The 12,960-nt window shown below is 46.3% G+C and overlaps 1 protein-coding gene across 2 annotated transcripts in view; it reads left to right on the forward strand.

Annotated features, from left to right (window-relative positions):
- Positions 1-11,917, forward strand: part of VCL (vinculin) — a 117,417-nt gene extending 105,500 nt beyond the window's left edge. Inside the window, exons 18-22 of one of the 2 annotated variants that reach the window (XM_044239868.1) lie at positions 928-1,113; positions 4,202-4,405; positions 6,410-6,613; positions 7,010-7,114; positions 9,807-11,917. In XM_044239868.1, coding sequence (XP_044095803.1) covers positions 928-1,113; positions 4,202-4,405; positions 6,410-6,613; positions 7,010-7,114; positions 9,807-9,953 — 846 coding nt within the window. In that variant the 3' untranslated portion in view covers positions 9,954-11,917. The remainder of the gene's footprint in view (positions 1-927; positions 1,114-4,201; positions 4,406-6,409; positions 6,614-7,009; positions 7,115-9,806) is intronic. The other variant, XM_044239867.1, reaches the window with a different exon arrangement.
- The last annotated feature ends 1,043 nt before the right edge of the window (positions 11,918-12,960 follow it).

Genomic DNA, 12,960 nt, shown 5'->3' on the forward strand with positions numbered 1-12,960 from the left:
TTTGTGTACAGTCTTCTTTACTTGACTTTTTTTGTTTTTTCTTTTTTTGTTTAGTAACAAAAATAATAGTCTGTTTTTTAAAAGTATATTTTCCTCCAACTGTAATTTCAACTCTTTTTATGTTCCCCAAAGTGCCATAAATTTATTCTTCCGTAGATAAATGGTTTCGGAGGAGGCTTAGCTGGGCAATAACTTATAGATACAAATCCTAGAATAGGAAATGGTAATTGTTCTAATTAACAGTATTGGAGACAGCTGGACTTTGGGAATAGCTCATCAAGGCAATAATTTGATTTACTTTCCTTGACTTACTTTCCTGTGTTTCATGTCAGTAAAAGATGGAAGTTTCTAAGTTGGTTGAGGACAGAATTGGGTCCTTTTGCCCAAGCTGAGGCACAGTGCTTCTCTAGCCTCCAACGTTTCAGCTTCATTTGCTTCTTTGTAGCTGGGCTCTTGGTGATGGTTGGGGCCAGTGGAAGGGCTATTCTAGGGCCTGCTTCTTATGGGATCGGCAAATTCCTGACACTTAGAATCAAGATCTTAGAGGTCAATTGGTTTAGCTACCCCTCATTGACAGATGAGGAAACTGAGGCCCCGGGGAGAAGTTAGTCACCTGTGCAACTGTCCTGAAACAGTCAGGACCACAAATGAGATCCATCCTCTTTGAGGAGCCTTGGTCTAGCAGTACTGTGTGTGCCTCCCTGGGATTCATCCAGAACTCTAGCTGCTGGCTTTTTGTGGAGAAGCAAGGAAGAAAATATGCATCTGTGGCGATTCAGGCAGGTGGTCCTTGTGCTCCATGCGGGTGGTCTTATATGGAATGAACGTGGGTGGCTTTTCTGGGGATGCTTTGAAAGGAAAGGAAAGAGTTCTAGAGGAGAAGTAGTTCCTAGGGTTTTACTTACAACCCAGTAATTCTCTCTCTAGCTGGCTGATGAGCTTGCTCCTCCCAAACCACCTCTGCCTGAGGGTGAGGTCCCTCCGCCCAGGCCCCCACCACCAGAGGAGAAGGATGAAGAGTTTCCTGAGCAGAAAGCCGGGGAGGTGATCAACCAGCCAATGATGATGGCTGCCAGGCAGCTCCACGATGAGGCTCGCAAGTGGTCCAGCAAGGTAAGTAATGAGGCTTTTCTTGTTGGAAAAGGATGAAGACATGCACACAGCCCAGGAAGAAGAGTCTGATTGGAAAGTTACCCTCTCTCTGCTTCTGGTTCCTGCTGTCGCCAATAACACGATCCTCTTCTTCCTCGTGGCTTAGTGAGATGTCAGAGAGGAGGTTCCTTTCCTCTGTCCATGCAAGTGTCCGTTGCTGCGACCTGCGACATTCGGGGTCTTTTAGAAATTGTTTTTCTTTCTCAGGATTGCTGAATGTCTTTAAGTGTTCTCTTGCTAAGTATCAGTACTCCAGATGTGAAACAGTCTTCTGTGGGCTCTGCTAGAGTTGGCTGAAGTGTTTGCATTTTCCTTCTGTTTTCTATGAAAGCAGGTATGTGCTTAGGAGCTTTGTGCTTTGTCCTTTTCTCAGAATCATCTCACCTCCCAATTCAAGACCCCTCCAGGCTAACTCTAGCTCCACAAATCTGAAAGTGTAAATATTCATGTGGTCGGTGAAAATGTGGGTGCTGCACCTGTCAGGCCCCGTGAATAACTTTTGCCTATTTCCCCTGAAATGATGAAAAAGTGCATGGTAGATTTTCTAGATAAGAACTAAATATTCTTGCTCACCGGGTGGTGAAATGTAGTTTTAACTCAGTTCTCAACTGTTTGTAATACGACCCCCTCTTCTAGATCTTTATTCCCACCATTTATTTGCCTTTTCCTGCCCTTGGCCATCTCAGGCTTTTGTATTAACTGTAGTTTCTGGGGGACCTTCTACTTGCAGCTGATCTTGGGTTTTTCCAGGCTGGGAAATCAACCTTGGTTTTTGAAACTCTCTATTTTTTTGTGCTGTTACCTGTGAACCTAGGTTCTAAGAAGGAATGAATAATGACCTTGCTGGTGTTGGGCCTGGCCGTGGAATTATTTATAATTCTACCTTTCCACCTGGGCCGTGCACACCTCCAGGACCGTTTGCAGAGTCCCAGTGCATGTGGAAAGAGGGGTGGAAGGGACAGTGGAGCTTGGTTTTACTCAAAGATTGTAAAGGCAATCTAAATTTCATTACAACATGGGGCACCTGGGTGGCTCAGTTGGTTAAGTGGCTGCTTTCAGCTCAGGTTATGATCCCAGGGTCCTGGGATCGAGCCTCGCATCAGGCTCCCTGCTCAGTGGAGAGCCTGCTTCTCCTTCTCCCTCTGCCTGTTGCTCTGCCTACTTGTGCTCGCTCTCTGTCAAATAAAGAAATAAAAGCTTTAAAAAATAAATAAGTAAATAAATAAATTTCGTTACAATAAACCCAGATATATCGTGTAGCAGGACACAAAATACACTTAATTATAAACAAACTTAGGGGGCAGACAACATCGGCCTACATGTTTACCCCACTTTGCCGTTTGTGGCCAGCAGTCTTTAGGTCTGACTGTGTGGAGGCTTGGAGCATTGGAGAATTGCCGACTTTGAGCTGTGAGTCAGGAGCTCCTTGACCGTGTGTGTTTGGGGTGGTGAGGGTGGTATGTGTTTGTGTGTCTGTCTTTGCACACCTTGAGACTCTGCTCCCCAGCAGCAGTGAGCTGGCCTCTCCTCTAAGGAGTCCTAGTTGATGAGTCCTGGTTGAGACAGAATTTAGGGAAAGGGTTTAGAATGTACCTGAAATTTGTTTGCTCTGAATTCTCCAACTTTGTCATCACCTTTTGGAGACAGGTTTCCTGTGCAGGATAAGAATTTTAGGAGCGATAGCAACCTCAAATAAACTTAAAAGTAAACTCTTCCTCTTGGTTAGAGATGTTTGATATAAAGAACCCGTGTTCTGGGATGCCTGGCCAGCTCACTAGGTAGAGCACGTGACTCTTGATCTTGGGGTTGTGAGTTCAAGCCCCACATTAGGTATAGAGATTACTTTAAATTTTATTTATTTATTTTTTTTAAAGAAGGACGTGCATTACCATTCTTCATATACTTGGCTTGGCTTCATTTAGGCAGTTCCTTTTGTTTGCTTTCCCCTCTGCCTATTTCACATCTGATCACACTGCCACTTGCCCTGGCCTTTCGGAATCCCCATCCATGGTATTAAATCCATTCTCTCCCCGTAACAGGTCCTGTTCTCTCATGGGTACTGATTTGGGCTCCTCTGAACTCAGCGTTGGTCAGTAGCTATGTTCCTGGGTTATCTGTGAAGTATGTACCTTAAGGTTGGATTGAGAACCCTGCTGTGCAACAGGAGAGATTTAAGTTGTACCCCGGGAACAGCTTTCTGGGTCAGTAGTAGCAGTGGGTGCAGGAGGAGGTCATGGAGGTGTTTGTGTCCAAAGGCCTTGAGGGGATAGAGAGAACTGGTCTGAAGTGTGGGTTTTCCCTGAGATGGGAAGCTGGGTGAGGCCCAGTCTGGAGGCTCCTTTCCGCTGGCTGATTGTGGGAGATTTGACAAGTCCTCCTCACTCATCACTGCATTCGTTTTCTGTGCCTCTTTCCTGGTTTGCTGTCCGTGGCTTCTGCTGTAGCATTTTTAAATGCTGGGATCTTTTAACTCCTGCTGGAAATAATGATCTGTGTCTGGCAACTTGCTGAGCTGACCCAGGTCACTTCCTGTGTCCCAGAAGATCTAGAACAGTTTCCATAGAAGCTAGTGGGGGCTGGGGGGTGGGTATCACTTTGTTCCATTCAGAGCAAGTTGTGTGGCCACATTTACTTTTTTCCCTCTGGATTCCTTTTAAAGGTAATCAGCTACTGTTGTTTGGTTGTTTGGCTCCTCAGAAATGTTATGACATGAAAATTATTCTTGGCAAGTTTAACTTTGGTGGTAAGTGTATAGATAAAAAAGGAATGCCACTTGCTTTCTTGGTTTACATTTTTCTTGGGAAACCTTTTGCCATTGGAGTGAGTCTCTTTCTTTCCCTCACTGACAACAGTGGGGACTCTGGCTGGTGCTGGAGGCTGAGAATCCCCCTTCGGTGGAGTTTGGTTCGTCTGGCTTCTGGAGAGGTGCCGTTTTTCTTTCCCATCTTAGGCAAGCTTTGGTTACTAAACCAAGTGATGCTCAGCTCCCCTGTCCTACTGCTCTGACTAACACTGTCCCTGTTTCTCATCCTCCCTGCCATCGACAAAGCCGGGTAACCGGGCCGCTGAGGTGGGTGTAGGTGTTGTAGCTGAGGCAGATGCGGCTGATGCTGTTGGGTTCCCTGTCCCCCCTGACATGGAAGACGATTTCGAACCTGAGCTGCTGTTAATGCCATCCAATCAGCCGGTCAACCAGCCCATTCTGGCCGCGGCTCAGTCCCTGCATCGGGAAGCTACCAAGTGGTCTAGTAAGGTACTGATCTAGCACCCCCGGCGGGGCTGCTCTGTATGCATCTGGCCATGTGCAGCCTTGACACATTGCATCACTCATGATCTGTGCAAGTCCTGTGAGTCTGAGCGGGGCGGGCCTCTGTCTGTCTGCACCTTGTTGTCAGGACTGGCTTCACGAGTTTAATAGGTCTGCTAATGCCCGATTAATTGGATTGCATTTATGACCAGTGGGGGGTAGAGATGGGGTCACTTTCTGAAAGGATTCGTTTTCTTACTGACCTCGGGGCCACGATTAGATCCCTAAACCCCTTGGGAAGCTCTGGGTCTCTCAATGACTTGCAGGTCAGGAACCACTATAGACCATTAAGAGGTCACCTGGCCTGACCATGGAGCTTGGCCTGCCACCCCGTCCTCTGCTGACCTGTCACGGATGGCTCAGGTGGAGTGGGCCGGAGTGGGAAGCAGCTTTATATGGCAGGGTCTCTGGGGCGGACTGCTTGCTGCCCTGCACTTGGCTGCCTGGCAGATGCTGGCCTTGACGGGAACCCACAGGGAAGGGGGCTTCACTGACTGCTTGTCCAGGTGTTCCAGGGGGATGGGCTGGGGGTGGAGAGCAGAGAGCACTCAGGGCTGCAGGATGGGCAGCCACAGAGCTTTGGCCTTGGGACTGAACCAACTCTGGTGTGGGGAGTGGAGGAGGAGGGTGATCACTTTTTTCCCTTTGAAGGTAGCATGTTGCAAGAAGAAAGGGTTTGAAGAGTGATGGATAATAACTAACCTCAGCACCACACTGTTTTCTAATCAAGTTCATGAATCCTGGAACGATCCCAGGTCTATCCTGGAAGAGATGGGCCCAGACGGCCATGTCTAACCTGCCCCTGTTCTCGTGATTTTTTCCCATCCCCATATTCTCTGTGGCCTCCGTGATTGCCTGAGATGTCACACGCCTCCCAGCATATCGCTCGGCCATCTCTGGGTGCCTGTGGGGGTGTCTCACAGGGCGCCCAGCAGGGCATGGTTTGTGTATGCCTCACTGCCTTGTGCAGAAAATTGAAAAGCGTGAGGGGAAAAATGAGTAGGGCCTGACCTTTTAGGTAGTTTTGAACATTGCGATTGTTGTTTCTGGTTGTTAGCAGCCAAAAGGTGCACCTTTTGAGGGCATAAAGTAAATTCCTTATACATTTCTTTATTACAACCCATGAGGGTTTTAATGAACCCAAATACCCCATTGAAGGTAAACCGCTATGAGCTGGAGTGGGGGCTCCATGTACAGCTTGACTTGTGATTTGTACTTTTCTGCTCTTGGCTGAAGGTCTCTTTAATTGAAGCCACTTAGCTGAGAGGGCTGAGGAATTGATTCTTGGCCTTTTAAAATGTGACAAATTAAAATAACATGTTCCCTGAGGTCGACAGGACAAATAAGACACAGTAGCAGGGAGGGCAGGAACAGTCTAGGTGAGAAAATAGATCTTTTCTCACCAAAGCTGATAATAGTTACTTGGTTTAAATTCTAGCTCAGCAGCCACAGTCCTTGGCTGCTATTTGTAACAAGGGTTAGGGTGAAGAGGATGATTTCAGCATCTGGAAAGGCTCCTCTGTATTTTTCCCCTCAAGCAAGCTCTCCTGCTGTCCCCTCCTGAAAGGAAAATGCCTGTTTAACCAACTTCTCCGACCCATCCTCATTTTGATTGACATGATTAACCTGGAGATGAAGTGCTCGTTCAGTGCTATGCGGGGAGCACATATTGCCCTTCCAGACTAATCTGCAGGTCTTCCTCTTTTCAGTAGGGTCGTCTCTCTCTGTCTCTCTCACGGAGTGCTGGGAGGAGCCCCCCGGCTCCCTCTTCTCTCTGTCCTCCTGTACTGTCTGTATCACTCAAGAACAGTCCTTTTCTTCTCTCCTCACCCTTCCAGAGGCTGCTAGAGCAGCAGGCTCCCTCCTCTCTTCTCTGCGCTTCTTCCTTCCTTCCCTAACTTGGCCACAGTGTGGGCTGAGCTCACATTATATCTTTGCTTCTCTCTCTAGGGCAATGACATCATTGCAGCAGCCAAGCGCATGGCTCTGCTGATGGCTGAGATGTCTCGGCTGGTAAGAGGGGGCAGTGGTACCAAGCGGGCACTGATTCAGTGTGCCAAGGACATTGCCAAGGCCTCAGATGAGGTGACACGGTTGGCCAAGGAGGTTGCCAAGCAGTGCACAGATAAGCGGATTAGAACCAACCTCTTACAGGTACGCAAGGGTAGCACGCACGCACACGTGTGTGTGTGTGTGTGTGTGTGTGTGTGTGTTTGTGTCTGAGTTGGGGGCATGGGAGGGAGAAAGCAGGAGAGAGAAAACTGGATGAGCAAGGAGGAGGTGGAGGAACTCTGAAGAAATAGCAGAAAGGGAAACACACATGTATATTTGGGAAAGACAGGAAAACTTCGAAAAAATTAAAATGCTTCCTTTCTGAACAGAGGGACTGTACTGATCCTAGGGAGAAACCAAGTGGGATTCTGTGGCTAATTTACAGGGTGCCTTCTGCATGCCAGCCTCTAGGAAATCAGAGGTAGAGAAGTCGTGTCCTCAAAGAGCTTGTGGGCAAGGAAAACATTAGAAACATGCTAAATTAAGTTTGCTTCTTAGGTATGCGAGCGAATCCCAACCATAAGCACCCAACTCAAGATCCTGTCCACGGTGAAGGCCACTATGCTGGGCCGGACCAACATCAGTGACGAGGAGTCCGAGCAGGTATGTGTCCGCTGCTTTTGGTTTCTTACCAATAGTTTTGGAGCCCCTTTATAGCGATTTAACTCAGCTTTGGGGAAAATCTGACCTGTGAGTTGAATATTCAGTATGTGGAATGGACTCTTTAACTCTCTAAGAAGGGCATCTGTGTTGCACAGATGCGTCAGAAACTTTGAAGGGGAAGGAAAGTTCTTGTGCAACTTTTGTCACTTCACAGAGCGGAAGCTGAGGCTTGGGGTGACGTGCCAATTAACACTTGGGACTCTGCTCAGTTCTTTGTCTCTGTGGAATAGGCGTTGACTCTCTGGAGGCCTCCAGTTCCTGTCCACTCCTGCCCGTTGCGTCTTTGCAGCTGGAAAGCACTTGTGCTTCCCAGCTCACCGGGTGAGAAGTACCTGGGGAGGTGAAGAGCGTCGGCTTTTCAGGGGCCTGAGACAGGCATGTGCTGAGGCTGAAATGTCGGCTCAAAGGAGGTGCTTCTCCTGGTTTCTTTGACAGACACTGAAATAAAGTTGGTGGGAGGGTTCTTTTAAGGGCTGGCAACCACTTTTTGGAGTCTGTCCTCTTTCGCTGCCTCCTGGAAACGTGGCCCAGGACTATAGCGAAAGCCCTCCTTTGGGCATCTCTTCTCCTCCGTATCTCCTCTCTAGTCAGCCCTACTGTGAGCCAGTCTACTAGCGTCCTCTTACTGTAGGTAGCACGTCTTTCGTTGAACTGCCCAGATGGGCTCACACAGATATGCATGTGGGACTGTATTGGGCACTGAGTAGGGGAGTTAAAAAAAAAATAGAGGGGCGCTTGGGTGGCTCAGTCATTAAGTGTCTGCCTTCAGTTCAGGTCCTGATCCCAGGGTCCTGAGATCAAGCCCCATGTCGGGCTCCCTGCCTGGCATCCTGCCAAGGATGCTGTGTCTCTCTCTGTCAAATAAAATCTTTTTTTCTTTTTTCTTTTTTTAAAGATTTTTATTTATTTACTTGACAGAAAGAGACACATTGAGAGAGGGAACACAAGCAGGGGGAGTGGGAGAGGGAGAAGCAGGCGTCCTGCCAATCAGGGAGCCCGATGTGGGGCTCGTTCTCAGGACCCTGGGATCGTGACCTGAGCTGAAGTAGACACTTACTGCCTGAGCCACCCAGGTGCCCCGTCAAATAAAAACTTTAAAAAAAAAAAAGGAAAAATAAAAGATTGTCTAGAGTTCCTCTCCCTGGGGAACTCACAGGGTAGTTTGGGAGACCACCCTGATCTCAGGCCAGGAGCACTTTGGAGGAGACAGGGAGGCTACGGTCTAGGACGAGTGGTGCTTTCATGGCAGTTTTCATCCAGTAGTTCTCACCCTCACCCTCCTTGTGCACCATGGGTATTGGATCTTCACCCCTGACTTCCATGTATTCTAGGCAGGGTGTGGGCACTGGGCTGTTTCCCATCATGTGGTCTCATCTGAAGAAAAGGAAGTGGTGGAAACAGAGAAGAAAGGATAGAACTCATAGTTTCAGACCATGTCATTTAATTAACCAACACAAATGTATTCTGAGAATATCTACTACGTTCTACCTCATATTCTAATAAAAAAGGATAGACACTGATAGTGTGGAAGAATGCAAAAACACAGGACTGCAAGTTAGAAGTTTTTAGTCCTCATCCTGATTACTGTGTAAGTTTGGTTGCAAATCTCCTAACCTATCTGGGCCTCAGCCTCTTTGTTGACTGAGTGAAAAGATCAGCTGACCGGGAATTTAAGCCCATAGTTATGCCTCTCAGAGCTGATGAACCCTTAGAAACTGCCTGGACAAATTTTACAGATGTGAGCATTTTCCAGGGAAGAATCTAGAGACTTCACAAAATCCTCAAAGGGTCTATGGCTCAAAAATAGTTTGTTTTGTTTGGTTTTTGTTGGCTCAAGAAGAGATAAGAATTAAAAATTGGGAGCTAATGAATCAATACGTTCTCTGACTTTCTGTGCTGGAGTCCTCATATGATCCTAGCCCTGTAAGCTTGTGTGCTTAGGAGATTTATTTATTTAGATTTTCATGGATTTACAAATGATTGGTTTGTTCATTTGGTTATTTCTTCATTCATTGCATTCATTGTTAAAATTATATATTTATGAAATACCCTTTTGTGCCAGACACTGGCCTAACACGGGGCACAGCAGTGAACAAAACTCACAAAAATCACTGCCCTTGTGGAACTTAAATTTTAAATAAAATCAGGTAAAACAAACTAGGTAAAATTTACATAAAGTGTAGTAGTTAGTACGGATGGGTTCTATGGAGAAAAATGAAGACTTGGAGGATGAGCAATGCTGTCACTTGGGAAGGTGTTTGTGATTTAAAGTAAGGTGGGCAAGGGGTGCCTCACCAAAGTGACTTCTGAGCGAAAATCTGAAGGAGGTGAGGGCTGAGCCACAAGGGAAAAGCATTCCAGGTAAAGGGAATAGTGAGAGCCCGAGGCAGAAGCTTGTTTGAAGAGCAGGCAAGAGTACATGCTAGAGGCCGGTTGAGGGTATAGTACATAATCAGGGGTGGGTTTTTTGGGGTTCTTTTTGGTGCTCCCCCTAACCTCCCAGTGATGCGATAAGTATGGGGATCCCGGCCGCAGGCAGGGGGACCTGCAGCCCACGCCTAGCTTGGGCTGGTTTTGAAGGAAGGGCCGCCTCTGGGATGACAAGTAATGGAGAGTTTCTCTTTCCTTGCAGGCCACAGAGATGCTGGTTCACAATGCCCAGAACCTTATGCAGTCTGTGAAGGAGACCGTTCGAGAAGCAGAAGCGGCTTCAATCAAAATTCGAACAGATGCTGGATTTACACTACGCTGGGTTAGAAAGACTCCCTGGTACCAGTAGGCACCTGGCCAAACCTGGTTGGCACAGAAACCCCTACTAAACAGAATGAAATGATCTGAGTCCCAGAAGATGCCGAGAATTGCTAGGGGGTTATTGGCCACATCCTGGCCTGACATAACAGAAAGAATGGGGCCTCTTCACTTTAGAAACCATTTATACTCTTGTCATGGACACGTTGAAATGTTTCTCCGTATAAAGCCTGTATTCTCCAACACAGTTATACTTGTGCACACTCTATCCCAATAGGAAGGCTGGGTTTCTAGCCCATGGACTTCACAAAAGCTCAGAAGCCAAGATTTAACACCCTGCTCTGCCCTCGTTCCCTAGGGGACAGTTCCTCTTCTGCTTCCTTTTCTCTTCCCCCTCCCCTCCAATCCTCCCCACCAAGGTCCCAAGACCCAGGCCCAGGCAAGTTAGTTAAGAAGGAAATCACTGTGCCTCCAAAATTTGTTTTGGCTTTCCATATTGCTCCTGACCCTGGCTGTGCTATCTGGGTCCTTTTTAGAAGTGAGCTTTGCTGCTACAAGGGAAGATGGCCTCTGGGGAGCCCCAGCACATGGGGCCTGGATTCACCTCTTGCCCTTCCCCAGGTTAATCCTTCTCACTTCCCACAGTGCAAAACCAAATTTCACTCTCAGGAGGAAATCACAGAATCACACGATTCTGTCTTTACCTTGCCCCTGAGCAACGTCTGTGCTAGGGAAGCTTCCTGTCCTATATCCCGCCTCGGCCTATGAAGGTAGCCATCCCACACACTGTGTGTCCTGGTGCTCTCTGCCGCCGGAGGGGCAGAGTAGCCGGGCGAGGCCCTGCCCTTCTTCCCGGCATGGCCACTCTCAGGCACCTCATGCTTTGTCACTGCCTGCAGAGATCTATGCTGAGGCCTTATCATTCATTCTTAGCTCTTACTGTTCTTTCTGAGCTGTAATGCTGCATTTAGTTTTTAACCAAATCATGTCCCCAATCCTGGCTTTTGTATTCTTCCCTCATACCCTTCCTAAACAAGATTTTAAAGATATGTGTTTGTTCATTGTAATTTTGAAAGATCCTTTTTATCCTTTGGAAATTCACCTAAGAACTGGTGCTTGCCCCCCAGGAATGTTTAATAGAAAGGCAATCCTGTCTGAAGGGCACTTGCTACCTAAGGGAGATTGGTACTTGCAGTCTGGAACTCTGGCACCGTTGGGGATGAATCAGTGGGAAATAGTGCTCTATATTCCTACCTCCCTTAACCAAGTCCCTGTTATCCCCACCTCCCTCCCAAGTACCAATGCTCATGAGTAATGGATATAATATTTAATTATCACCACAAGTTTCCTAATAGCAAAGCGAGAGAGAAGAGTTTTTCCTGTTTTGCATTATCACTGCTGTCTAAGCATTGCCCAGCACATGAAATCCTACTTCTTCCCAAAGCCAGAACTGGATGAGTAAAGGAGTAAGAACCGTTGCCTGAATGTCCTTTCTTCTCACTTCCAATGTGTGTTAAATCCCAACATCTACTGTGTAAAACCTGTCTTCAGTTGGTACTGTACACTCAGGCTTCCTCTATTTTCTTTTAACTGATGAATATTATTTTCAAGGCCCTCAGCATATTTGTATAGTTGCTTACCTGATATAAATGCAATATTAATGCCTTTAAAGTATGAATCTATGCCAAAGATCACTTTTTGTTTTATAAAGATTACTTAGAGGAAATAAGAAAAATCATGTCTGCTCTCCAGGTTCTTCCAGTGTTTTGAGACACTGGTTTACACTTTATGCCGATGTGCTTTTCTCTAGTATCAGTGCTCAAGACACAGTGAAACAAATTTAAAAAAAAAAAAAAAATCCCTGAAGACTGATTAGAGACATCATCACAAAAAACGACATTTATAAGCTAGGATTTGTTATATGCAAATATTTTCTGCCTCTTCTTTTGTTCTGTTTAAAACAATAAAGTGCATTTGTATAAATAATGCTTTAAATGATGGGTATATTATTTTAGTAGAAACATTTAGATCAGCTTTCTTCTTTGTTTTGAAAAATAGCCAATGAAACTAATCCTCAGGATCTCAAAACCAAAGAGGTTTATTTAATCCATGTGTTGAACTGGATGAACAGCGTACTAGTAACTGTATAGCACCAGTGTATTTACCTAACGAGGGTCCGTGTACTGAAGCCCAGCTTTGGGGATTTTACACCAGGAGGAGGTGACAGGCGTAAACAAGAGGAGGAAAACACCAGATGTGGATCATTCCTAAGTTGTTATTTTAAACACCCCCAGCTAGTGGTGGGGACCGTCACCCTGACAGGGCCACAGCTGTTACGTGTACAAGAACACCATAGGTCTATTGCTTTTATATTTCAAAGCCCAAGGTAGAACGATAGGGCTATCAGAGATCCACCAGGACTATAAGGCCGAACTAGCTTGGGGACATACTCCTCTTGCTTGAGGAAGCACAGACCAAAAGTAGGAGTAGGTACTTGGGATTAGAAGGGACACATCACTGTTTTTGCCCGATTTTCTGGATCTGAAAGGGGATCATTAAAGAGAAAGAGTGCTGCGGACTACATTTATTCTGATTTAGAAGTGTTGCTGACCAGGGAGGCAAGATTCCAGATTGCTGGAGTTCAAGAAAAATGTCCAAGGCTACAGAATGAGCTCGGCAATATCTGAAAACAAATTCTGGTCTCATTTTTGTTACTCACCATATGTTCATGGGTGCCACCTTCCTGCTGCACTATATTTTTTAGTTGTTTTCTCAAATCAGAGGACTCTAAGAACAGTGAAGACCAGCATCTTCCAAGGGTTGTTCTATTGTACTTTAGGGATGAATCCATCACATGAATTCTCTCTGAATGATGGTAACTTCCTCATGCAAAAAATTCTTAGATCTCCTTTAAGAATTTATAAAAAGGGACCATTCTGAGATTAACTGGATTCTGTGTCTGAAAAATATCTGCTACTACTAATTATTCGTGGATCTTTGTTATTAGTAGGTGGTGGTGGTGGTGGTGATAGGGAGAG

The sequence above is a fragment of the Neovison vison genome, chromosome 2, assembly GCF_020171115.1.
Source record: "Neovison vison isolate M4711 chromosome 2, ASM_NN_V1, whole genome shotgun sequence".
Classification (NCBI taxonomy): Eukaryota; Metazoa; Chordata; class Mammalia; order Carnivora; family Mustelidae; genus Neogale; species Neogale vison.